The 27,219-nt window shown below is 38.6% G+C and overlaps 1 protein-coding gene across 7 annotated transcripts in view; it reads right to left on the bottom strand.

The window, feature by feature from the left end:
- The window catches only part of PIKFYVE (phosphoinositide kinase, FYVE-type zinc finger containing), a 101,738-nt gene that overhangs the window by 47,275 nt on the left and 27,244 nt on the right, over positions 1-27,219 (bottom strand). For 5 of the 7 annotated variants that reach the window (XM_039352895.1, XM_039352890.1, XM_039352888.1 and 2 more), the window contains 8 exons: positions 25,963-26,052; positions 13,899-14,034; positions 11,804-11,961; positions 10,462-10,573; positions 8,154-8,301; positions 7,450-7,617; positions 2,902-2,964; positions 1,505-1,634 (listed from right to left, as the gene is read on the bottom strand). In XM_039352895.1, coding sequence (XP_039208829.1) covers positions 1,505-1,634; positions 2,902-2,964; positions 7,450-7,617; positions 8,154-8,301; positions 10,462-10,573; positions 11,804-11,961; positions 13,899-14,034; positions 25,963-26,052 — 1,005 coding nt within the window. Of the gene's footprint in view, positions 1-1,504; positions 1,635-2,901; positions 2,965-7,449; positions 7,618-8,153; positions 8,302-10,461; positions 10,574-11,803; positions 11,962-13,827; positions 14,035-25,962; positions 26,053-27,219 lie in introns of those variants that run through there. The other 2 variants (XM_039352891.1, XM_039352894.1) reach the window with 2 other exon arrangements.

Genomic DNA, 27,219 nt, shown 5'->3' with positions numbered 1-27,219 from the left:
TGAAATCCTCTTTGTATTTCTGGCTAAGAGTTAAAAAAATGTTTTAAAAAAAGAATTATAAGTTCTTCGTGAGACTTTTATTGTAGGTGGGTAACAAAGAGGTTTATTTCCATAAACCTCTTTCAGTAGTCAAGCAGTAATAATCCACAAGCTCTCTGCCTTGCACTGATGTCAAAGTCCAGATGATATGTTTAGTACAAGTAGTCCTCAAGATATAACCGTAATGAAGCATCTCACTTAACAATCCCAACATCCTACATTCCCCAATGAACTGATAAGTGAATGTGTGGGTTGTTATGCAGAGCATGGGGTACCTCAGGGGTGGGGAGGTCTTTGAAGCCCTAGTACAGGTCCAGCCCACTTTGGGAGGTCCTCTCAAGACCTTTCCCATCCCACCTGTGCTCTGCTTCCTGCCTCTGGGGTCTCTACAGGTGTTTTTCCACTCTCACTAGGTCCTGCAGGCTTTAGGCCTGATTCCCATCCCATTAGGCCATATACCCTCCTCCTCACTTTTGAAAAGCTCTGAAGCCTTCCAGAGTGCTAGAATAGATCGTTTCATCACAAGGCTCATGGCACAATTCCAGAAGTAGGTGCTATTTTGTCCCACCTACAAAATGGCAGCTATGTGGCCCGGGGAAAAAAGTGTCCCATTTTGTTGCCTTAATGAGCTTCTGAATACTGCATTTTGCTTTAATGCGGTTTGCACAGTACTGCAGAAAGCTTCTGCAGTGCTGTGCAAACTGCATTAAAGCAAAATGGATTGCTTTATCACCAGTGCATGGCACGATTCCAGAAGCAGCAGCAATACAGAGATACGTGATGATTCAGAACCATGTGGCCTGTCTTCGTTCTTCAACATGAAGTCATGAAATCTTCAAAAGGTAAATTGTGATGGGTGACAGACATATGGAAAGCAGGCCCATATGCTGTGGCATTCCGGTGGGGTGGGACCAGAGAGAGGTGTGTGTGTGGGAGGGTCCTGCAGTGTACCTGTGGTTGTTGATAAGGGTGAATGACTGCAGTGGCACTGCAGCCGTCATAACTTTGAAATGGGGTTGTATGTAGGTTTTGATGGTCTGTTGTTAACTTTGAAGAGCCATAAAATGACCAGTTCTATCTTAAGGATTATCTGTACTACCCTTTTCGGAGGACCTAAATTTGGAATCAGGGGAGAAAGTCAACTAAAGTCCATACATTTTCTTGTTCTTAGCAAAACTATCCATTTCATTATTTACCACTTTTCTCTTCCTGCAAGATCTTAATGAGAAACATTTCTACGAACTTGTTTTTTTTCAAATACGTGAAACAAAACTTAGAAAATATATTTAGTATTAAAACTCTTTTCAACTCTTATACACTACAGAAATTAAGAACAGATTTCCTGTTTCCTACTTCTCACACAATATATAATAAATGTCTGTAAATTGGTGCCACAAGGGAGCCGTGGTCACTATACTCAAAGTTAAAATATTCTCCAGGTTTCATTCTTATTCACTCAACTTACAGCAACCTCTCCATGGCCTGTTTTTCCCCATTTTCCTCCCTCAGCAGATCCAGATTGCTGTGATGCCAGCCTAGGGGTGTGAAGAAAAGCTCTTTGGATTTTTCTTCAACCCTCCGATTAAAAAGTGACTCTAAAAAACAAACAAAAATGGAGATAGAATTGCATATTTTCATATTAATTTGTGCACCAAATACTGATAATCAATTCATTTTGTATCATTTTGCATAGATCTACGTCCTGCAGCCATAACAAAATTGCAGGGAAGCATTATTGGAAAATTTGCTGTATCCTGCAGTCAGACAGACGAAGGAAGACTTCTTTCACAAGTCCTAGATATGGGGAAAGATTGCACTGAATGTATCACTTCTCCTCATGGAAAGTTACTGTGACCCATCTGATGATATGATTGGCACTTGGTTCCATCTTTATTATATTTTATTATTTTTTTACTATATTTTATTATATTTTGCAATAACCCGTCTTTTTTAAAGTCATGAGGCATTAATAGCCATTGATTGCAAAATCAACTCTAGAAACGTGAAATCAAAATCAGTTTTCAGAAGTGTGAAAAATCAACTTTTAAAAGCATCTCAATTTTTACAAGAAATATTTAAACTAACATAATTATTTCAGACTGAAAAGATAGGCGTTACTCTGGATCTATAATCTTAGATTTATAGATAAAAGCTCAGTTTTCATTTATGAACTATCAACACCATGGAAAGACAGATGAATATTATGAGGTCAATGTTTAATTATTTATTTAAATTAGACAATGAAATCTTGTATAGGTTTTGTGTGCTTTTCTCTTTTTCTGTTTTACATATAAAAAAGTAAAAGACTAAATCTCAAAACTGTTTCAATACATTAACTTTTTAAAAAATGTTTTTTTAAAAATTTAAAAAACTATTATGATTGTAAAGACTTGAGGCAGACCAGGATTTTCGAAGTGCTTTAAGGATATTTTTGCTATTTTCATTATTCTATGGCTCAAATATACCAACTTTAATTCATATGGAAAGATTTCTTATAGGTTAACATACTGCTTTTTTATTTGTTCAAATAACACATGATGAAACGTAGAAATAGCTATAAAGTTTGTTGAATTATTTAAGCAGAAGAAATGCTTAATGTGTTAAGACATTAATTAGTTCAAGTTGAACTTTATAGCTTTAAGCTTAAAAGAAAACAAGTTAATTTAAAAGAGAAATGCCAAAAACAGAAGCCAGAAAGAAAGGCATGGTTTTTTAAGTACTGAAAGACTTCCACAGGTAAGACTGTCTTTACTCCAGTTGTATGTATTCACAGCACTTGGAGGGAGAATAATTTGACATTCACCCAATGTTATATGATCCCATTTTCTGTAGTGGTGGGCATCCCTTTCACATTCAACTTACCTTTGATGAATGCATCACTTATTGAGATCATCTGTTGTCCTCCATTGTCAGCAATCATATACTCTGAATGAAGAGAGAAAATAGAGAGATGGGAGAAGAAAAGACAGGTTATGCTTCTATGCTATTATATGACATACACACCCATTCATTCCAGGAGAGAGTAACAAACATGAGTCACTGTAATAGGAAGGCCTGTCCTTAGAGAACCTGTCTCATTCTTTCTCATTCATTGTGTCAGCATAAATACTAAATTATCATCCAATGGAGCCAGTATGATATGAAAAAGATGCTGAATAAAAATATTTTCCAATTTACAGTGAGGCTTAATTAACTTCTTATATGGCCAGTATTTAAACAAGACAAAGAGTGGTCTTATTTTTTTTTAAAGTGGATTCTTGGTTGCCACATCTAGGACAAGAGATGTATTAAACATGCCTCACACCCCTTTCCTACTTCCCCTGACAACAACTCAGTTATTCAACTCTGTCCTCAGTTAATGGCTGGGGGAAAACACAACACCTTTGGACTTGACATTCTACAGAGGAGAATTTATTCCATGGGAGAATTGGGACAGCAAATTTGTATTCTTACCTTGTCCCCACAAGCTCTTTCTCCTAGGACAAATACTGCCAGAAGCATGATTAAAATAAAAAATGCCTCTCTTACACAAGTTGCTATGTTGGTATCTCAAAGAGCAGAGAAGACAGCTTTAAGGGAGAGCTCATTGCCCCCCTTCATTACTTCAGCATGGAATTTAGTTCTTTCTTTGTTCACCATTACAAAGATCTGAGTGGGCCTGATGTTACTTTTGCATACTACATAAACATACATCCAGTGTAAATTAGGACACACTGCTACAAAAAAACAGCTTAAATCCTATTTTAAGCACTCATCTTGTTCTACATATTGGAGGGGGGGAATCTGTGGTCCTCTGCTCCTTCTCTTGAATGGGATTTTGCTGAACCCCAAGTACAGTTACACTTCAGAGAGTTTATGAGGCAATGTATACATTACTAGTGAGCCATAGCAAACGGACCCCAACACCATTATTAAGATTCTAGAAGTAAAGGCAGTATCAATACAATTCAAACACAATTCCCTTTACACTGTACTGAGTTATCCTGAATACTACAAACTACATTTTGAAAACTTTTTAGTGAGGGAGTGTTGATTTACCAAGCCGTCTAGATTTAGATGTCCACAACATAATTTCTGAGACAATGAACTGGTTGCCAAAGAATGCAAAATATAATCATGCCCATTTGTACTTATTATAGTTTTTGAACCATGATATGTGAACTCAGCTGACTATGGAATATTCTACAAAGCATGGTTTAAAAAGAAATATTTTAGTTTGAGTTCTGAACCAGTCAATATATCATAATCCCAAATTACTCACATAAATATTCTGCCAAAAATCTTCCCTTAAGAGAATGACCCTTTACATCATGTTGTTTTCAGGAGAGATAGGCAATGTTTTTTGGTTATAAATATATTTGAAGTGCTGAGTTCTGTCACAGATACTCTCAAAAATAACTGCTATGGTAGCTTGCCTAGTCACAAAATGGCTGCCATGTTGGGCATGGCCAATTGCAAACCAGCCATTAGCATGGAATTGATGCCACTATCCTTTTATCCTCCCAAGGTACTCTCTGTCATACCACATGGTTTTTATTTCTGCATGCCTGGGCTTACTTCCAAATATTCATTCATTTGATTTATTGGTCAATTTATATCAACAACTTTCTGCCCAGCAGCTAACGGTGTGGGGGAGGAAGAGCCCTATATTAGTTTCAAAGAAATTTATTTGCTAAGGAAGCAGCTGTAAATGTCTGGATATTTAAGAGATGTAATAGCTCATCACTCTACACAGCTAGGATCATTCAACTGTTTGTATATTATTATCATTGCTATATATTGCATTGTCTTACTTTGAAATATAAAGTTAAGGGAACTTCCATTTCTTATATGCTCTTTCTTTCCCCCCCCCCCTCAAATTTGCATACTCCAGGAATCATTCCTTGCTTCAAAAAAGTAATTGCTGGATCAAAATAAATTTCTTCCAAAATAACACTCTTCCAAAATATTTATAATTCTTACTAAAATAGAAAGTGGTAATCAACAGTGGCTAAATCTTCAGATATGCCTTCCATGATTTTTTTTGAGTATCCATTTTATTTTATTTTTTAGGAAAGATGACCGACACTTACTCATTGGGTAATGAAACATCATCATAGACTAACTTAATACTATGTTGCAGTGAAACAATGATTTAAAGCAGCTTTTAGATCCAAGTATATGAAAACTAACTGGGTGATCTTAGGCCAGTCATTCTCTCAGCCCAATTCACCTCACAGAATTCTTGCTATGGGGAAAATAGGAGGAGGAAAGTGTATTGGATATGTTTGCTGCCTTGAGATATTTATAAAAAAAATAAAGGCGGGATATAAACAGAATAAATAAAATAATAAATACTTGGAGTCACAGTGATAGAAACATCATTTTAATGTCTTAATCTGCATAAAATTCAAAGGGTTTGGACAAAATGCCAGGCAAAGATAGGTTGGTTTCATAAATGACTGAAACATTTCTGTAACATTTCCCACTGATTGCCAAGATTTTTCTGCTTCGAAGTAAAATTTCTTTCCTTTCCAATGAAACACAAGAAATATTTTCAAAAGCATTTGGTATATTAGTATCATGCAATAATATTAGAGAAATGAAAATCATTCACAAGAACTGACATTATTAGTATTAATTTTAGTGAGCAATGTTATTCCATGCACGAAGCAGCAGAATCAAATACTGAATTATGATATCTAAGGTTATTGTTAGCTTTTGTCATTAGCATGGGCACCGGAAAGTTTACCTTCTTTATTTTCTTTTCTTTAGGAGAGCCAGAATCCTCTAATGATTTTTGTGAAGTAAAGTTATCAAAAGAAACAGAATTAGAAAAAAAGCTCTTCCTTATCTGGAATTTTTCATTATTTTGTAAGGCTCCCAGACTCCCTCCAGCAGTGAGGTAGGCAGCATATAAATTTAACAGAATAATAGATTTGTAAAGGGCCTTGGAAGTCTTTCAGTCCAACCACCTGCACAAGCAGGAGATCCTATTACAATTCCAGACATGCAGCTGTCCAGCCTCTTCTTAAAAGCCTCCAATGATGGAGCACCACAGCTTGAAGGCAAGCTGTTCCACTGGGTTTTCACTGTCAGGAAATTTCTCCTTAGTTCTAGGTTGTTTCTCTCCTTGATTAGTTTCCATCCATTGCTTCTTGTCTTCCCTTTTGGTGCTTTGGAAAATAGGTTGACCCCTCTTTGTGGCAGCCCCTTAGATATTGGAACACTGCTACCATGTCATCCCTAATCCTTATTTTCACTAGACTAGACATACCCAATTACTGCAACAGTTCCTCATATGTTTTAGCCTGCAGCCCCTACTGATCTTTGTTGCTCTTTTCTGCACTCTTTGCAGAGTCTCTATATCTTTTTTATAATATGGTGACCAAACTGGATGCAGTATTCCAAGTATGTTCTTACTAAGGCTTTATAAAGCAGTACTAATACGTCACATGATCTTGATTCTATCCGTCTGTTAATGCAACCTAGGATTGGGTTGGCTTTTTTGGCTGCTGCCGCACGCTGTGGCTCATATTTAAGTGATTGTCCACGAGGTCTCCAAGATCTCTCTCACAGTTATTGCTATTAAGCAGGTTTCACCTAATTTGTATTTGTGCATTTGATTTTTCTTGCTTAAGTGTAAGACTTTACTTTTCTCTACATTGAATTTCATTTTTTTAGATAGGGCCCAGTGTTCAAGTCTGTTGAGATTCATTTGGATCTTGAACCTATCTTCTGGATAAATTTAATAATTTATTTAATATTTAAATAAATATTAAATATTTATTTAACAAATATTAAATATTTATTTAATAAATAAATGTTACTATTAAGAACTTAAGAAGGGGAAGACCTTTTACTGCTTTCATTCGGATAAGTAAAAGAAAGTCAGAGTTTAAAACGCTTTATGCTGCCATGGCAACATGCAAGATGCCTGGATTAAGCTACTCTACAACTCGACAATAGATATGACAATAACTTCTTGTTCTTTTAAGAAAGTAGAGATCAAATACCCAAAAGTATTTTGCCTGAGACAGAAAGAGGAAAAGGAAAGTCAGGTTTCTGCACTGGTTTGGACAAACTCTTTAAAATGCTCCATTTAACACTATAATTTTTTGAGACTAAATCCAAATATATTGCTTTCTACCTCAATACTCTACCCAAAATAGGACTGGCAGACCTCTGTCTAGGAAGATCTGTGTTTATATCTGCTGCCTTCACAGTAGATGTTCATCAAAGCTCTTATGCTCCATGGAGAAAAGGCATCTGTCAGAGGAGTTATGTAAGAACTCACCAATAGTATAGGCAACACTTGTTTGTGCAAATGAAAAACAGTTAGGAGTTTCAGGATTATTTGGAGCATATCTGAACTGAGGCATCAGCTTTGCTTTCTCTTATGGGTGACTCCAATTGGCAGATCCCTCCTACCTTTCTGGTCAGCAGGATGAGGGGGCACATGTGGGTATTTGGAGTGCTTCTTGATATGGAAGTTCACGTTGTCCAGCTCCACATTCAGGCTGATGGAAGCAGCTGAGTCGCTGTCCATGGCAGACTGGAAGCTGCTGACTGAGGTACGCTTGCTAGGGCTGGCAGAATCTTTTGGATTTCAGTGTGGAGAAGAAAAATACAGGGAGGAGAGGGTGGGTGCAAATAACAGATTTCAGGAGGATATCAAGGAGAGGAGAGACATTATCTTAATTACATGAAATTGACTGCTGGAGAAAGCAAGAAAGACAGTACTTTCATCCACTTGTATTTCATGGCTTTTCTAAAATTTTGATGGTCTTTTGAGAACCATTTACTTTATTAGACCATCATACTACAGAGATAGACCGCAAACACCTTATGCATATTTAAAGCCTGAAAATAAAAGTAAAACAGTCTAGCTGAAAGTGCTGCATCTGGTTAAGCAATCTTCTCAGTCTGGTATCCTCCAGATCAATTGGATTACAAATCCCATTTTTCCTAATGGGAGTTGTAATACTAAGAATTAGACACATCAGTTGGAGGCAATTGGCATAAAAGGATTGGGGGGGGGGAGCATTTGCTTCTACAATAGAGCAGGCAGAGAGCAGCGGAAATGGGACTAGCAGCTAAAATGGAATCCTCAAATGACAGACACAGAGACTCACTAGTCAGATTGTCATCTCCTTCTTCTGCAATTTGCTCTGTGTCACTGTCATCGAATTTTATGTCTTTGAACCACGATGGCTCAGAATGGCCCTCCACGGAGTTGACAGAGTCGCTGTCTGGAGAAGGAGTTTCAGAAAATTCTGTGCTCTATAAAATTAATGAGGGAAGAAATACTAGAACATGAATTATACAGAATGGAGATACAAGATTAACACAATCAGATTAATAGGACACTTGCAGAGGAAATTTTAAAAAATGAGCAAAATGAAGAAGTGTATCTTTTCAAATATATTTTAAGTAACAATATTTTGCTGATAAAATAATCAGAACTCACAAATAAAACAATGAGAAATAAAAAATAAATCAATAGTGGTTTTTGTCTACATGCAGATAAAAGTTAGGAACCACTGTTGAGTAAGGGGTAACGACCTTCTGTTTCACAAACAGGAAGTTTATTTTTTAGCACAGGGAATTGTAACGTCAAACTTTTGCTCTTCTCAAAACTCTCTTGTTCTTCAAAGTTCTTCTAAATGGGGAGAAAATCTGTTGCCAGGCTAATAAAACCCATAGGAAATTCAAATGATCTCAAGTGTGTGGGAATTCTAGTCATGAAAATGAGAATGTTACCAACCACTCAATGGACAGCCCAAGGAATTTGTGGTTTTGAAGTCTACATGCTTTGAAACGGATCCACATGTGATGTTAACATGTTAGAATTCCTAGTTTTCTTAAACTTCATGACATACTTCTTTAATTTGCTGCCCTCTCTTACAGGGATAAAGATATTTAATGATAGCCAGTAACTCATTCTTTCCCCCATTCAGTCACATACTATTCTTTAGAAAATATAGCCCTACTAATTATTGGTCACCATCATAATATTACAGAAAAGTTCTTATATTTGTAACACAATTCAGATAACAGCTTTGGGAATATTGGGATCAAGCCAAGGTAATTATACTGAAACTCAATTTTTGCTTCAAGGTTAGTATACTTTGCGACAGAGGACAAATACATACGCACTAATTGAGCAAGTTTCTTGCTAATCAAACAAAAATGACATTAATCTGTTGCATCTCAAAGGCCAATTTTGACCTCATCACAGATGAATTCTACAAATGCAAGTCTGAAGCAAGCATTATTGTAGACAGAACAGAAGGAATTTCTAGCAACAAACATTAAGCAATGTTTAGATAAGAAATAATCCTGGTATAAATTGCTAATGTGGGTTTATCCTTATTTTTCTCCAAATGTGCATGAGACCACATAAATCAAATGCTCATTTCTTCTGAATTTTTCAGTAGTTAAAAAAGCTTTAGAATTTTTCTCCTATTACTGAAGCAATTTTATTTTATTTATTTCAAAAGACAGATAAGAAATAGATACAATACATAGAGTTTTGAATTAGGTATTACTTCTTTACAACTGTAGGCAGTCGTTAAATATGGCCTGGCAAAAATGTTTGTTGAGCAAATAACTCTATCACCAGACTCTCATCCTGTGTATGACAGGAAAGTCTAAACTAGATCTGCACAATTCATAGAGGGAAAGGGCTGCATTAATAAATAAAAACTAACTGTAGACCACAAAGGAATATCTGGCACACCTATCAACTGTTCACAGCCAGCAGGGTAGCAGCAGCAATGGAGCTGGCCACACCGATGAGGCTTGCGGGTGTTGGAGGTGCTTGGTAGCAAGTCTTTCAGACTGGTGGCGGATCCCCTTTAGTGGCAGCAATATTCGGTGGCAGTAGAATTTAGTTTCAAAAACATCAGCAAGTCACACCAGGCTGCTTTGCAGGCTGGCTGATCTAAACTGTTACATGTTTGATATCTATATTTAAAGTCCTCAGGTTTGGTTTTGTTTTGTTTTTTAAAAAAAGTCTTGATTTATTTTTAAAAAATATCTGTCCTCTGATTTTTCTTCTTTAGTTCTTGGAAAATGCCTTCTTTTCAATGAAAATTCCATAAATTTCTAGTTTATTTCTTGACCTAAGGTAAACTTGCACACATATTTATTTTATATGCCACACATCTTACTCCGAAAAGCTGCTCTGGGCAGAAATTATCCTTATTTTTCTTATTATCCTTATTTAATTACCAGAAATTAAATTGCTTTCACACACTTTTTAAAAAGAACAAATGGACGCACTTTCTAAATAATTGTTAAGTGAAATGCAAAGGTCATCATGAAACTACAAAAGTGCTATTCTGAAATTTCTGCCTCAAATGGATCCAAAGTCACAAGACATCAATACGATGTTTTTCTCCAATCCACATATAACTTTTTCACAAAAGAAATCCATACCTGTAATGGTCTGTAGAGTGCATACTCATCTCTAAAGATTTGATCATGGTGACTGACGCAATCCAGCCAACGCCCATCTACTAAAGCCTGCCCTATTGCAATTGCTTGAGCTCTGGAAATAAAACCATTTTAAATCCCATGTTAATGAATAAATGAGTTTTTAGTTTACTGTAGAGATGTGTTCTGATTACAGTGCTCCGAAGTAAATAATACATATAGACGGTATAAGATTAAGGTGGTTTTAAAAGTGAGCTTCAGAAATCTTTTTCCAACCAAAGGATAACCAACCCAACAACCAGTTTGGTGAATTAGTTAAGGTGCTGGACTACTAGCCAGGACTCAGTTTTAATCCCCCCTTAGAGACATGGAAGCTGGCTGGGTGATTTTGGGCCAATTGCTCTCTCAGCCCAACCCACCTCACAGAGTGGTTATTCTGAGGAAATAGGAACATAGAGTATAAAGCAGACTGCTTTAAATTCTTCAAAGAAGAACAGAATATAAATCAAAATAATATTTTTAAGAAACCCTGTGTCTTTGACCTGCCCTCATGACTTTGCTTTCATCTCATCCTCAATCTCCATATAAGGTAACTTCAAGTCAACCTTAACTGCTATCCTTTTCAAGAGACGCTTCCTCCTTTTAGGCAGGCAAAACACAAGCATTATGCCTCTCCTATTCTCTGGGGATATTCTGGTTTGGGTATAGAGTCCTGGATTTCAAACGCTTCCATTTTACCCACCAGGTCACCAAGCTGATTTCTAGCTCAGAGACACACATTTGAAAAAAGGATCATCGTTTCTAGCAGTGACCAGCATGAGGGACAAAAGGGGAGATGGAGGCTGCCCAGTGGGGTTGGAGAAAATCTCTTGCTATATCACATAATCTCTCTCCTGATGGTTGGTGAGCATTAACCCATGTTCAGAATCAACCCAAACTAATGATAGGAGGACGATGGGTTCTACAAACTATCTGAATCATCATCACAATCCTCAGTTCCCAATACCGTACCTGTTATTTGAACTATTTGAGATTTATAAATACAAAGGATTTTCTGACTCATTAACCATACATACTGAAAGATAATTAATGGACCAAAACATAATTATTCTTATCTAAAAGTTGATTCCCCCAAAGAATTCACTATAGCAGCATGAATCGAGAACAAGAAACATAAAAAATGAGTAGGATGGGAAAGGGTTTGACTGGATATAAAATGCTAGAGTTTAATTATGAATAATTTTACCTCCGCAGAACCCCTGAATTGGAATAAGCTCAACTATTTTTATCTTACTGTCCTAATCCACAAACACTGAGCGTGAAAGACCCCATGACACTCAGTTACCTAGTAGTGATGTGGCCATTCCTTATAAGCCAATTGACCAGCTCCTTTCCTACAATGCAGTTGGGGTGGGTACGCAGCCAGTAGCGATGATCTTGAAACTCCATCCCACTGTTGTGATGGCATATTTTCTTCCACAAATCCTTTAACTGAACTGAGTCCTAGAAGACAAAACGATGACATTTTGAGATAGCACACATTTAGAGGGCTTAAGTGTTCTGTCTTGAAAGGTGCTGTTTACCTTGTTCCAAGGGACTTACAGAATTCCTTCTCTTGCCCCTCCCCTTTCCTGGAGATACTGTTAAGATGGACAGTTTGTTCAAGGGACAAGTACACATTTTGTTTAAGTATTCAGAATTTTTATCATTATCCTTCTGGCTGAGAGAACTTTTAAAAATGAATTGTTGGCTTTCTGACACTTCAGAGATCTTGTGATGCCAAGTATCTTGATTCTTTTTCTTCTTAGACAAGTAACCAAAAAAACCTTTTTGAACATTATGTGATTTTTAGAATTAGAATGGACAATTAGACGGGTTTGGGAACTGGCATTATAGAGTGCCTATGTTCTTCCATAACCCACACAGGCATTGCCATTCATGACTGTCAAATCCCTTGCCCTGCTCTATGTTTAACATTTAAAATACATGGAAAAGCAGTTCCTTCTCTTCCACCTACTCCATCCACTTCTTTGCTTTCACTGGTGTATATCTGCATACAAACATTTCTCAGAAAGGAAGAAATTATAGCAGTTGAAGAAACAAACTCCAGAGAATTCAACCTATTAATTAGAATCAATCCTCTTTAAAAGAGAAAAAAAGAGAGAGATGAACTCTGCTACTGATAAATTGAACAGTTTGCATGTGTTTAAAAGGGGATTTTTTTTAATTTGGACATGCTGGGGAAGCTTGCAATGTGGCAGTGTTTTGAAACAATCTAATAGCCCATATATTCTTTTTTTATGGCTATGTTACTTTGATTATGCAGGCCACCACAGGAATCAATCTATGAAATTTTCTCTGTTCTTTAGGCCTACAGGGAGGGAAAAAAATAAATGCTTTTTTTTTAAAGAATATGGCTGAAAACCTTTCTAGTACTCTAGTCTTTTGTAATGCTCCACTTATTTCCTGATTCCTTACAATGCTTGAGAGCTTTGACACCTTCCTCTTCCATTGATAATTAGGATTCCCCTGAGAATAAGTCTAGATTGGCATTTAAAACAACAAGCTATTATTCACTATTGCAAAGTATCCAAAATATTCCAGGAAAGCAAATAAAGATATATGGTCTGGCAAAAAAAAAAAGCAGGATTTTGATGGAAGTTATTCAGGCTTGCACAGAAGACACTATAACACATTGTATATCGTATTAGTGAATATATCTTCTAACACTAACATGTTTGAGGGAGTTCAGAAATGGAGTTCCCTGCAACATCAAACATTGACCTGCACAAGAAACAGAACATCCAAGGTGAGTCCATGAAGTAGGGCAGTATACAAATGATTGCACAAACAAACAAACAAAAAAAATAACCCTTAAGTTACAAAATTCAGAGTTGTGTCAACAAAAGCAGTATCAAGCCATCTACTTCTCATGAGTGTTTGTAGTTAATCCTTAATTAATTGAAATAATATTTCGTGCTAAAGCTCCTATGTTAAATTGGACTATATACTTGTGGAAAAAAAATAACATACCAAGTACTAACAAATGCACAAGCAATGCACATACATGTTACTTATTTCTTTCCTTGTAAAGGGGATTCAAAATAATATAGTTATCTTTTTAAGCTCACCTAAATATACAAGGCTTTTTTTTCTCTAACTGATGCTAATTTTTCTGTGGGGAAAGACCATGCACTTTCTTCATAAGTAGATGATCACATGAAAATAGTTCTTCAAACTTCAAGATTATAATGATAAAAAATGGCATAATCTGCATTTCCTTTGAGGAAACATGAGGTACAAGTAATGCAAAACACAGGCTGTAAACAGAGGACAGTATAAAACAGGTAAACTTAAGAAGTCAAGTACCACAAACGGCAGTAAGTTGATACTTATTTCTGTTGGAAGGATGCAAGATACAAGAAAAGCTTGGCTTGTACCAGAAGAAGTTTGCGTTCGTCCTCACTGGTCTCCTTCATGTAGGTTCGATTAGTTTGTGGACTGACAGATGTCTCATAGGAAGGCACCATGGGAGACCCCGATCGATCCAGAGACAGGTTAGTTATGCTAGCCGATCTGGTGGGAGGAACAGAATAATGCTTGTAATCTTCAGTTCATTCCAGCTGCACTTTAAAATTAACGTTTAACAGAACAGGGCAAAATTTTACCACATGTTTTTAATCACCTCTTTCTCATCAACCAAAATACAATCTAGCTTTCAATATTAGGAACCAAACACAGGAACTTTTTAAAAGGCTAGAAAGGTTAGGAGCTAATTTTTACCACATATATTTCTCCTTTCTTGATTTCCCAAATGATAAGAATTAAGCTGCTTGATTTACTCTCTATGTGGCTTCATGTTGCCAATCTTCAGTACAGGTAGTCCCTGACTTATGACCATGACTGAGCCCAAAATTTTCATTTGCTTCAAATCACATGGAAAACAATCAGAACCTGAATTCTGATCTTCAACCTCGAAAGCATATTTCACCTTGAACTCCCTGTAATCCCTGGTTTATTACTACTCAGTCTTCAAATACAGGGGCTGAGATTTGAATGTACAAATCTCAAGAAAATATGCAAAAATGTCCAAATCCCTATACATGAGTCCCTTCTTTTCATAAATAGTTGAGAAAACCAGACCTTATCCCAAATTAGGAAATGCTAGTTATCAGGTTCAAATGAAGACATTTTTCTGGCTTGATTTTACAAGGATGGACATTACAGAAATTACAGACAATATAACATGTTTTGGATGAATCTCAGGATATTGACAAGAGACCAGGAAGCAAAAGAACAGTGTAAGACATGAGGCTAATACATATCTTCAAGCAAAAGCAATTTTTTGCTCAACTGTCAACTGTCCACAGTTACTCTTGCTATTAATAACGAGATAAATACCCTTCATCGTATGACAGAATCCCGAGAAGGCAGAAATGGGTTTATTTATAGTTGATAATTAGAGATGAAATATAATTGGATTCTGACAGTATGCTTGCTTTATTCTCTATGAAGTACAAAAAATAAAAGTTATGAATTATAATGGTATCGTAAGCTGATGGAGGGGGTGAACAAAGGGGCTTTATGGCCCTCACTTCCTTCAGTACATTTCAAAGGAACTGAATGTGGATAGCACCAAAAGGCCTAATCATAACAAAGGGGACTATTACCTTTCATGTAGTTTTCTCTGAAGTCTCCATCCAGCCGGTAGTAAGGAAAAGGGGATGGGAGTGTAATGCCTGAGACTGTCACTGGAAGTAGGGGATGATTGGGTGGGGCTACTGGGAAACCCCTTAAAACCTTGAATGGGAGAGCTTGGACCCCAAGTCCTGTCTAGAACGCCTGTAACCATTTTCTCTTAATAAAGGATGCCTGTTGGAAGAATTATTCCAAGAGTTCTGTCTTCTTAAGATGCAAAGTGGGGTGGGTCCTTACATTAGACAGGACTTGGAAAATTAATCCACCTGGAAGGGAGACCCTTGCCGGGGGATTTTGCAAAAAATTACCATGTCAGACAATGGAGCAAGAAAGGGGGAAAACTCCCTGGAAAGAGAGCCGCTGACCCAATTGGAACCTTGCCGGATGTTGGGATCCTAGAGGTTAGATTCCTCAGGAGAAGAAGTGGTGGAGACACGGGACCACAAGCCTCGCTGGTCAATGAGCGTTGGAAAGAAAAGCGAGTGGGGAAAGGAATCAAGAAAGGTGACCCTGAGACGGGGGGGCCAAGCAACCAGAATGGAAGTAGGAGATGGAGAAATCCCTGCACACAAGTGAAGAGGGAGAAAGCTGGGAACCATACTCAGACTGGATTCTAGAGAAAGCTAATGACCTGATGAAGAGAATTCTCAGCTCCCTAGGAGAGGAGAATCCTGAGCCCTACGGCCGCCCCAGCGCCTGGAGCCGCAAAAGGAGAGACACCGAGGGGGAAGTGGAACCTGCAGCCCCGGGGACATCTGCTGATCCAGTAGTCCCCACCCCCTACCGAACCACAGATGGCGATCTGGACGGAAGACACTACCACAATAACGGAGGCACCGATCCATTCCAAGACGTCCGCCGTTGGAGGTGAAATTCAAAGGGAGCCAACACGCTTGGGGTTTTTCCTAACCCAAGTCCTCAGCTACATGGAGGAATATGGGCGGGACATCCCAAGCGACAAAGCCTGCATCCGGATCGTACAATCTGCCCTGGATGGACCGGCTGCAGATTGGGTGGTGAACTTGCACGACTCCAATGCCCCAGAACTCAACGACTTCAACCATTTCATGTCCTCTCTGAGAAGACGATTTGAAGACCCCCTGGCTGATCGCAAAGCCCGCAAAAGGATAAAAACGATGAGGCAAGGCAAATGCCCGGTGGCTGAATATACACAAGAATTCCGGGCCATTGCCAGCAAACTGAATTGGCCAAAAGACATCCTCCTTAGCCATTTCAAAGATGGACTAAATTATGACCTATATGATTCTTGCCTGCCCCAAGGGGACCCACACCAACTTGAGGAATGGTACATCTTGGCAGAGGAAGCAGAGATCGACATATTGAAGAGACATCGCTGAGGAAAACAATGGAGCCGCTTCCCGCCTGAGTTGACACACGAACCAGTGAAACCATTGGCTACAGCCAAGAAGCAAATGGGGTGTTTCAAGTGCGGAAGAGAAGGGCATCAAGCTGTAGAATGCCACTCCAAAGCCCCCCAGCACAACCCAGACAGATCCCCAATCAGCAAATCCGGAAAGTCTTCAGCTAAGCCAAAAGAAACTGCCATGAGAATGATGGAAATTGTGGAACCCCCCACCTCTGCTCATCAGGGGGAAAGAACTCCAGCCTACACCGCAGGGCGTGTGGACACCTCAGGTGACAGCTCGGAGGGCGAACCCCTGGTAAGTGGATGCATCGCACCCATCTTCAAGACAGTGACTATATTAATTCTCCCCATGCCCGAAGCCGTGAAGGTGAAAGCCTTAATAGACTCTGGCTGCACCCGCTGCCTCATTAGCCCAACACTAGTGGGGAATCTGGGCATTCCCTCGAGGAGACTGGAACAACCAATCTCATTTGGCCAGTTAGATGGATCCATAGCAGGGGGGGTGCCAGCTACCCTAGCCACTCTACCAATACACCTCTCCCTGGGCAAACATGAGGAGGACATAACGTTTGTGGTGACCCCAGGCATGGAATGCCCAATGATCCTAGGGATGGAATGGTTAAAAAAATGGAACCCCTGGGTAAATTGGAGGATGACAGAAATCAAATTCCCGAAGGGGGACCCTATGGACTTAAAATCCCAAGGGGGGCTACCAGAATCAAGAATAGAAAAAGCATCCATGGGAGAGGAAAAGGGACTAACAGAAATACCAGAGGAATACAGAGACCTTGCTGAAGTTTTCAGTGAGGAGAGGGCGAATGAGCTCCCCCCCACCGACCCACAGACTGTGCCATTGAATTCAAGCCTGGGGCAAAACTCCCGAAGCCCAGATTATACTCCATGAGCCCAAAGGAGAAGGAGGAAATGGAAAGATTCATTAAAAAAAACCTAGAGAGAGGGTTCATTGAGCCAGCCAAACCTAAAGTGGCTGCCCCGGTCCTCTTTAGAGAGAAGAAAGACGGCTTTTTACGCTTATGCGTGGATTATAGGGCCCTGAATACAATCAGCGAAAGCAACCTATACCCTCTGCCCCTCATGAAAGATATACTGTCACACCTCTCGAAAGGGAATTTTTTTTCTAAACTAGACCTAAGGGAAGCTTACTATCGCGTGAGAATTAAGGAAGGGGACGAATGGAAGACCGCATTTAACTGCCCCATGGGGTGCTATCAATTCAAAGTCTTGCCATTTGGATTACAAGAGGGCCCTGCAGTCTTTATGCAATTAATCAATGATGTTCTAAGGGAGCACCTGTTTAAGGGAGTCCTTGTTTACTTGGACGACATTCTTATCTTCACCAAAACAAAAGAGGAATATGTCAACCTTGTCAGAGCGGTTTTAAAGAAACTGCGAGCCGCCCACCTATATGCCAAACTCTCAAAATGCGAATTCCATCAGGAAAGGATAGACTACCTAGTTTATCGCATATCCCCCCAGGGCATTGAAATGGACCCAGAGAAGGTCAGAGCAGTATTAGAATGGGCACCACCCCGCACAAGAAAGCAACTACAAAGTTTCCTGGGCTTTGCAAACTTTTACCACCAATTCATCCCCTCATTTGCCCAGATAGCCTTGCCCCTCACTAACTTACTAAAAACGAAGGGAGTATCCTCGGTAAAACCTAGCCAGCCACTAACATGGACAATGGAGTGCCAAGCAGTGTTTGAGAGACTAAAGAGACTTTTTTCTGCCGAACCAGTACTAAGGCACCCAGACATGGACAAGCCCTTCGTAATACAGGCAGATGCAAGTGATGTGGCAGTGGGGGCTGTTCTATTACAAGAAAACGATGATGGAGTATTGCAACCCTGTGCATATATCCAAGAAACTCACGGAAACAGAACAGCGCTGGCCCATATGGGAGAAGGAGGCATACGGGATACATTGGGCATTACTCACGGGGCGACAGTTCCTGGAAGGCAACAAAATCCCCTTCCAGGTGTGGACTGATCACAAAAATTTGGAAGCCCTGAAAACGCCCAGGAAACTCAATCCCAAACAAGCCCGCTGGTCCCAGCATTTTCACCAGTTCCAATTTAAGTTCAAACATTTACCAGGGAGAAAGAACTTCCTGGCAGATGCCCAACCTACAAACAGTGGCAAATCCCTCAGCCTCCTGGAGAGAAATAGCCATGGATCTTATAGTGGAATTACCAGAAAGCAATAGGAATACTGTTGTCTGGACGGACTTGTTTTCCAAACAGGTGCACTTTATCCCTTGCCAAAAGATTCCCACTGCAAAAGCCTTAGCAAAACTTTTCATCCAGCACATTTACAGATTGCATGGGGCACCCCAACGCATCATCTCTGACGGGGGTGCAATTTACGTCTGCATTTTGGAAGGAATTTTTATCCCTCTTAGGAACCACTCAGGGACTGACATCTAGCCATCATCCACAATCGAATGGGGGGGCTGAAAAAATGAACTCCATACTTAAGCAATATTTAAGATGTTTTCTTAGTTTCCAGCAGACCGAGTGGGCGGACTTACTCCCTTTTGCAGAAGTTGCCTACAATAATGCAGTCCACCCCAGCACAGATTACGCTCCTTTTCAAATAGCCACTGGTCAAAGTTTCAACCCCATGCCAGAATTAACCCCAAACGAACCAACGATCCCATCACTAAAAGAATAGATGGAAAAACTACAAAACACCTGGCCAATAGTTAGAAAAACACTAGATGAAGCTAGGCAGGCATTCAAAGCACAAGCCGATAAAAAAAGGGTTGAGCCTACACCATTCATTATAGGTGAAATGGTGTACCTATCTACAAAATATCTAAAGTCCCTACAACCCTGTAAAAAACTTGGACCAAAATATATAGGGTCTTTTCCAATTAAAAGAATCATAAACCCAGTAACAGTAGAATTAGAATTACCAAAAAATCTCAGACAAATACACCCAATTTTTCATTGCAGCTTGCTGAAAAGAGAGCATCAGGCAGCTTTACGACCAAAAATCCCCCCCCACCTCCAATCATGGTGGAGGGCGAACAACACTTTGAAATAAAGGAAATCCTAGACTCTAGGAGATATCATGGAGCGACTCAGTTCCTAGTTGCCTGGAAACACCTCCCTGCCTCACAAAACGAGTGGGTCCATAAACGTCATGTCAGAGCCCCAAAGCTTTTAAAGAAGTTTCACACAGAATATCCTAACAAGCCTGACTAACTTTTATACCTGTTTTGTTTTCTTTCAGGTGGATCTGTCTTATATTTGAGGGGGCAGAATGTCAGAATCCAATTATATTTCCTATAAAAAAACCCATTTCTGCCTTCTCGGGATTCTGTCATACGATGAAGGGAAGGGGGTGAACAAAGGGGCTTTATGGCCCTCACTTCCTTCAGTACACTTCAAAGGAACTGAATGTGGATAGCACCAAAAGGCCTAATCATAACAAAGGGGACTATTACCTTTCATGTAGTTTTCTCTGAAGTCTCCATCCAGCCGGTGGTAAGGAAAAGGGGGTGGGAGTGTAATACCTGAGACTGTCACTGGAAGTAGGGGATGATTGGGTGGTGCTACTGGGAAACCCCTTAAAACTTTGAATGGGAGAGCTTGGACCCCAAGTCCTGTCTAGAACGCCTGCAACCATTTTCTCTTAATAAAGGATGCCTGTTGGAAGAATTATTCCAAGAGTTCTGTCTTCTTAAGATGCAAAGTGGGGTGGGTCCTTACACATACTCTCCTTAAAGATAGCAGTGGACAAAGTAAATATAACAGCCTCGAACCAACTGCTACATTTTTAGTGGTAAATATCTATCAGATCAGCCATTTTAAAATCTGTTTCCATTCTAGGTAACTAGGTAACAAATGCATATGAAACATTTTACCAGCTTTATGAAAACTGCTTAAGGGAACTACAGAGCATATATGGGAAATGACCTGTGCTTCAAGAAATGCCAGCCAGAATAGCTGTGTTAGTTCACAGCTATTTCCTCTTCACACATAAAATGGGATCTAAAATCATATATCTGACAGGTGCCCAGCTGTAGGAAGATAATGATTCCTCCATCCTTATTTTCTTTGTACTCTGCAATTTTACATTCTTTCTCTCTTAAACAGCTCACTTCTAGATTGCTGCAAAAACTACATCCCCCTCACATCTCAGAACAATGAATGAGAAAGACTTAGGAATAAGCATGCATGCAACTTGACTCTGAGCATGCAGAGGTCTATAAGTTGAGCAACTTTACATGGAAAGTAAAATACTGCAATATATTAGAAGAGTAAGACCTACATAAAAAGTTCTCCTGCTGCAAAGCAGTGTTCCAGTCTTTATTCCAAAAATGCTTCTAAGGCCTGTTTGTGAAGGGGGGGGCTGGAACCCAGGATTTTTGGGGAAGCACACCCACATCACTCCCCAAAGACAGCTAAGATCATCCTAAAAGCTAGAAGAGCCAACGGAAAACAAATTCATCAATTTGCTTTCTGGCAAATTTGTGAATGGCCATACTTACCACAGCAGCCATTCTGTAAGAGCCCCACACACTCTCAGAATTCCAAATGTGCCCATCAGCTCCAAAGAGGCTGGCAATCCTTATCCTAACTTTTCCAGCAATGCATTTCAGCTACATCCACTACTTTTATATTTATAGATATTTAAATTGACTGAGAAGTATTTCTTGCAGAGAACATTCAGTTCCTGAAATTATTTATAAGATACTGATATTTACCAGCTACAAGTAACTTGCTTACAGTAAATTAAATTCTCTCAAATTGTTGCACCACTTTTAGAGGAATAAAAATATACACTTTCTATTTAGTTATAGCTAACTTAAATTTGATATATAGTACAATGTACTCTGTCAGATAACTACGATTTGTTTTTGACAAGGAAGAGCTCTTGAGAGATTCTGCCAAAGGAAGCAATATTTTGAAAATTACTTGTACTAATCTTGGCCAGGATAATGCCTTCAGTATGTAAAGAGAACATGTCTACAATCCAGATAAACTGAGGATAGGGAAGGGAGGGAAGCAGAAAGATTAGTATGAGTGGACTTCTGGTCTTGCGCCGTAGTGCCTGGTCGCGGGATTGAGGACTTCCGCACCTTGCGGCTAGTTTTGCCCTGCCAGGGGACCCTAAATGGGTCTAAGTCACACCAGAGAGGCAGTGAAGAAAGAAGAGTGACCCGACGACTCTGGAATGATGGCGGTTGTTTGGTTTGGTTTGGGGAAAGCCTTCTAACCCGACAGGAGAAAGGCTGGCCACACCTCACTGATCAGCCCAAGCTACTTGCAGCCGAAGTCCAAAGGCACTAACCAACACAACAGTGAACAGCGTGCTTGAAACTACGTGAGGAATTTGATCTTCTCTCTCCTATTTTATACTTAATTTTCTGGAAAAGATCCCCAAGAAGCAAAAAGCCTCCCAAAGTGAGAAGGGGGGGGGGATTTTCTCACCCTTCTATAGACGGAAGCGGCAAATTAAACTCTTATGGGGAATAAACATTACCAGGTTGGATAAATCTGAAAGCTAAGAAAATTGTTAAAACTCTATACCTGAAAAAGCATTGATGAAGATGCCTAGAAACAGCAAAAAACAGCTGGGAACAAAGCATTATCTACTACTGAATGAAACTACATAGGTTTAGAAACTGCTGATCTTCTGGGATTATAAACACACTGAATTGCATTCTTAAATCTTAACCTAAGAACTGTTTGCAAAGAAAGAAAAATTTTGGCCTTTGGCTAATCTTCTAAAGGAGAAATTACTGGAAAACTTTTAGATGGTCAAATACTTTGAACTGAATCCTGACTGGCTGATAATTATAGGACCCCTGAAAAGAAAATTGCCACAAAATATTGTTTTCAGTGGTGCCTTGACAATTGGAAATGTACTGGATTATAAAACCATTATATAAAAACAAGAACTACATAAGATTTGGCTGTTTGGATTTTAAGATGGACTGGTTTGATAAAACTAATTAAAAAGATTATGACACCAATGGAAAACTACTTAGAGGGGAGAGATAAAATGGATATTATATACCTATCTGAAAGTAATATAAAACTATACCTAGCACCTCTTCCTGAACAACCCAGTTTGGAGCTTCAAAGATTTGCAGAACAATGATTCAAGGCAATACAAATGCATTCCAGGAGAAAATATACACAATGCTGCGACAGATTCAAATGATAATTGTTTCAAATCATGAGATTAGAAATCAGTTTGACAATATAAACGAACATATCTCTAACTTAAACCTAGAAACTAAATGATACTCAAAAAATGACAACAAAGAATGAACAAACAAATCAGACAACAGAATATAAATTAAATGAAAGTGACTTAAATAGAAAAGCTACAAATGAAGAAAACTACAATTTAATACAAACCAAAAAAAATCTGCAAAACCCTATTACAATAAAGAAGACAAAAAAAGATGCCTTATCATCCAGGATTTCAGAACAAATTTGAGGATAAAAAAGAAGAACAAATAAAATGAATTAAAGGACTGCCAGAAGAATCATCAAAACGTGGGAAACAAAAACCTGATACCTTACTTGCTTTGTCTTTTTTGGATATAAAGAGGCCCTAGATTAGATGGTGTATTATAGGGTTAAATATTGTTGGAATATAGCCAAAAGAATAATAAAGTTTGTAAAGGGGCCCTATAGTAAGAGGAATAAGATATATAAGTAGTATAATACTTTTAGAATATATGAAATGTTAAAACATTGAGAGGGTCTATTTAAATGAAAAGTTTGGATATTTAAAGGTAATGAATTTTGAGAAAATTATGACTGATAAGAGTGGCTTGAATACTGAGGGGAAACTAAGCTTCAATAAGAATCTTGAAAATAGGACATATAATGATTTAATAAGATGACTTTTATAAATACAATGGAAATAAGCTGATTAAAACATGTTATATGTTGATGTTATTATGTACATAAATACAAAAAAATGTTTATATTCAACTTGGTTTGTACTGAAAATATTAAGAATTGTATTTGTTTAATGTAGACAAAAGGAGAATATTACAGGAAGAAGAGAGGATCAAGAAGAGAGGATCAAGAGGGAAGTGTGTAGTGGGGTGCCCCAGGGCTCTGTTCTGGGCCCAGTACTCTTCAACATCTTCATCAACGATTTGGATGAAGGGATAGATGGGGAACTCATCAAATTTGCAGATGACACCAAGCTGGCAGGAATAGCCAACACTCTAGAAGACAGGCTTCAGGTACAGAAGGATCTGGACAGACTTGAACACTGGGCACTAACTAACAAAATGAAATTCAATGGTGAAAAAAGCAAGGTTCTACATGTAGGCAAGAAAAACCAAATGCACAAGTACAGCATAGGTGGCACCATGCTCAATAGTAGTAACTGTGAGAGGGACCTCGGAGTCCTAGTATACAATCACTTAAATATGAGCCAGCAGTGTGCTGCAGCTGCCAAAAAGGCCAACACAGTGCTAGGCTGCATTAACAGAGGGATAGAATCAAGATCACGTGAAGTATTAATACCACTCTTCAATTCCTTGGTAAGGCCACACTTGGAATACTGCATCCAGTTTTGGTCACCACGATGTAAAAAAGATGTTGAGACTCTAGAAAGAGTACAGAGAAGAGCAACAAAGATGATTAGGGGACTGGAGGCTAAAACATATAAGGAACGGTTGCGAGAATTGGGTATGTCTAGTTTAACGAAGAGAAGGACAAGGGGGGACATGATAGCAGTATTCCAATATCTCAGGGCTGCCATAAAGAAGAGGGAATCAAGCTATTTTCCAAAGCACCTGAAGGCAGAACAAGAAGCAACGGGTGGAAACTAATCAAGGAGAGAAGCAACCTAGAACTAAGGAGAAACTTCCTGACAGTGAGAACAATTAATCAGTGGAACAGCTTGCCTCCAGAAGCAGTAAATGCTCCAACACTGGAAGTTTTTAAGAATAGACTGGACAGCCATTTGTCCGAAATGGTGTAGGGTTTCCTGCCCGAGCAGGGGGTTGGACTAGATGACCTCCAAGGTCCCTTCCAACTTTACTATTATTATTATTATTATTATAAATATATTACCAACATATTAATTGTAGAAATTAATTATCATTGTTTTAAATATATGAACCCAGACAACACACTGTTCATGAAGCACTAAAGATTGCTATTGTAAAAAATTAATAAAATATATTAAAAAAAAGATTAGTATGAGTGGAAATATTTTACTCTTCCCTAACCACGTTTTCTGTCTTCCAAGATTTATATCAAATGTAATAAGAAATATAAAAAGAATGAAAGTCAAATAGGAAGTTTTAAAACAAAACTGAAAAACAAGATGTCTTTATAAATCTGTATTATACTAATTGGGCCTGCATGACATTGTGCTATAAAGAGAGCAAAAATCAATTCAGAATGGCTCTATTCTTGTCAATCAACTGTTCCCTATGGCACATAACTGTACGTAACTACAGAAATAATTCCCATCCTACTGCTGACACATAGTAATTCATCAAAGCACTACTATCCCAGCTCAAGTGAAGTATTATGCTCTCATAACTATATGCACCCTTTGCAATATAGCCAATTAGAATCAGTGAGATCATATGATGAAGCCAGCCCAGTATTTCAATGTCATAAAGGTCTTTAGAACACCATGAATCAAGAGCAAATGTGATGATGGCAGGTACAAACAACAGAAGGAGGGAAAATGAGTTAATTTGCTTATCTGTAAGTTAATTAATGATTTTGATATCTAAGAATGGCTATAATTTTGGAAATAATTTATGAAAATGTTTAATGTTTACTCCAGTAGAAGTGGAATTTAATGAAATAAAATCAATAATAGTAGGATGATAAAATTAATTTTAAAATATCTTATGGATAAGTTATCATTCTTTTCTTATGAAAACTGATATGTTTTGGGGGATTGGAATAGATGACACCCTCCCCCAATCTGGATGAAAGAGTGACTGACTCTCCAAAACAAGAGATTTTAGATTATAGAGCCATGAACTAAGATTTGGATGGTACATCTATTTATTGTATCACAAGGTTAAATTAAATGTTGATTTGAAAATTCACTTTGTTAGATGCACTAGTCTAAGGGTTCTCTATGAAGTATTTCTTTGGGTTTCACCTCAGGAAGTCTTTTTAAGAAAAAAAAATGATGGCGAGGCCAGACTGGTAGACTTATGGTCAAATAATAAACTTTATTACAATACACTGTGTTGGAACTAACAAGACAAAAGATCTGCCCTCTCTCATGCAGACACTTTCATCAAGACACAGAGTTCTTCCAATAGTGTGTTAATGTTCTTTTGAGACAGGCATTATGTTGTTTATTCAAACAGAGTCAACAGTAAGCTGCTTCAAAACATACTATCTAGTATGGGGGTGACCTCTAGCTGGATCACTTACCTATTCCGTGCAGGAGACTTCCCTGTTTCCTCCTGAACTGATCCAAGACGTGTTGATAAGGTAGAGGATGAAGAATCTGGATGAATCAAGCTGCAATTCAAGGATATTACATTTAAGCAGCAGTTAGCACTGCATCAGAGAAGCTATTAAGACCCCTGGCACAGGCTGAAGCAGCAAGTTGCTTTGTTCCCTCCCCAAAAACGGAGGGAGGGGTATTGCTGTTGCTTTACCCCAAGCCAAATCCCAAAATGATCATGAATTCAAAGTATTGGGAAGTTCTCTCTTTGCAACATAGACTCTTATACATAAATACGTTATTCCAGATTCTCAAGATTATTAAAATGGAATGATCGGAGACACCTTAAAAAAAAAAATTCTGTAACTATTTCCAATCTTGAGTCTCCAAAGAACCATTCAGATTGCATACATGTAGTCCTTGACTTACAACTATAATTGAGCCCGCAATTTCAGTCATAAATCATGATGGTCGTTAAGCGAGTCATTACATGATCATGCCAGATTTTATTACCTTTTTTGCAGCAGTCATTAAGCAACTGCCACGGTCATTAAGCAAACCCATTGATTGCTATGGGGTATTTTTTTAAACACTGGTTTCTGGCAAAAACATAAATCATGGTCATGTGACTGCAGACGCTACAAATGGCCATAAATGTGATGTGACTGGGGGTCGGACCAGCATCAGAACTTCAATTCCAGTTCATAAGTAGTTTTTTGGGGGTAGGTCATAAAGCATAAGTCAAGGATTATCTGTATTTCAAAATTCATGGATGTGACACTTTACAGCTATTAATATCATTTATTTGAAAAATTTGTTTGGAGGGCAGTTATTTTTTGGTTCTTTTGGAAAAGGAGGTAAGGCACCTCTCTATTTAAAATCTTTTCACAAGAAACAGTTACTTAACTGAGCAACAGTGATGCTGCAAGGCAAAGAAGTCTCTACAGGTAGTCCTCACTTAATAACCCTAATTGCTTCTGGCAATTCTGACACTAAATAATGCAATCGTTAAATGAAATGTCACATGACTGTGTGGCAATCCCACTTGCTGCTGTTGAGAGAAACCCATGTGGTCTTTAGGCGAGGACTCACACAAATTCAAGCCATTCTTAGAAAGAAGGCAGGGGACTGCCTCCATTTCAGGAGCAGAGCCGGAACCTTGTTTCCCACCAGCCTTCTTTCACAAAAGGACCCAGCAGGTACACAAAAGAAAGCCAGCATGAAAGAAAGACCCGGCTGTG

This window comes from Crotalus tigris, unplaced genomic scaffold, assembly GCF_016545835.1.
Source record: "Crotalus tigris isolate CLP2741 ecotype Arizona unplaced genomic scaffold, ASM1654583v1 scf7180000018485.2372832, whole genome shotgun sequence".
Classification (NCBI taxonomy): domain Eukaryota; kingdom Metazoa; phylum Chordata; class Lepidosauria; order Squamata; family Viperidae; genus Crotalus; species Crotalus tigris.
This window is presented reverse-complemented; position numbering and strand designations above follow the sequence as displayed.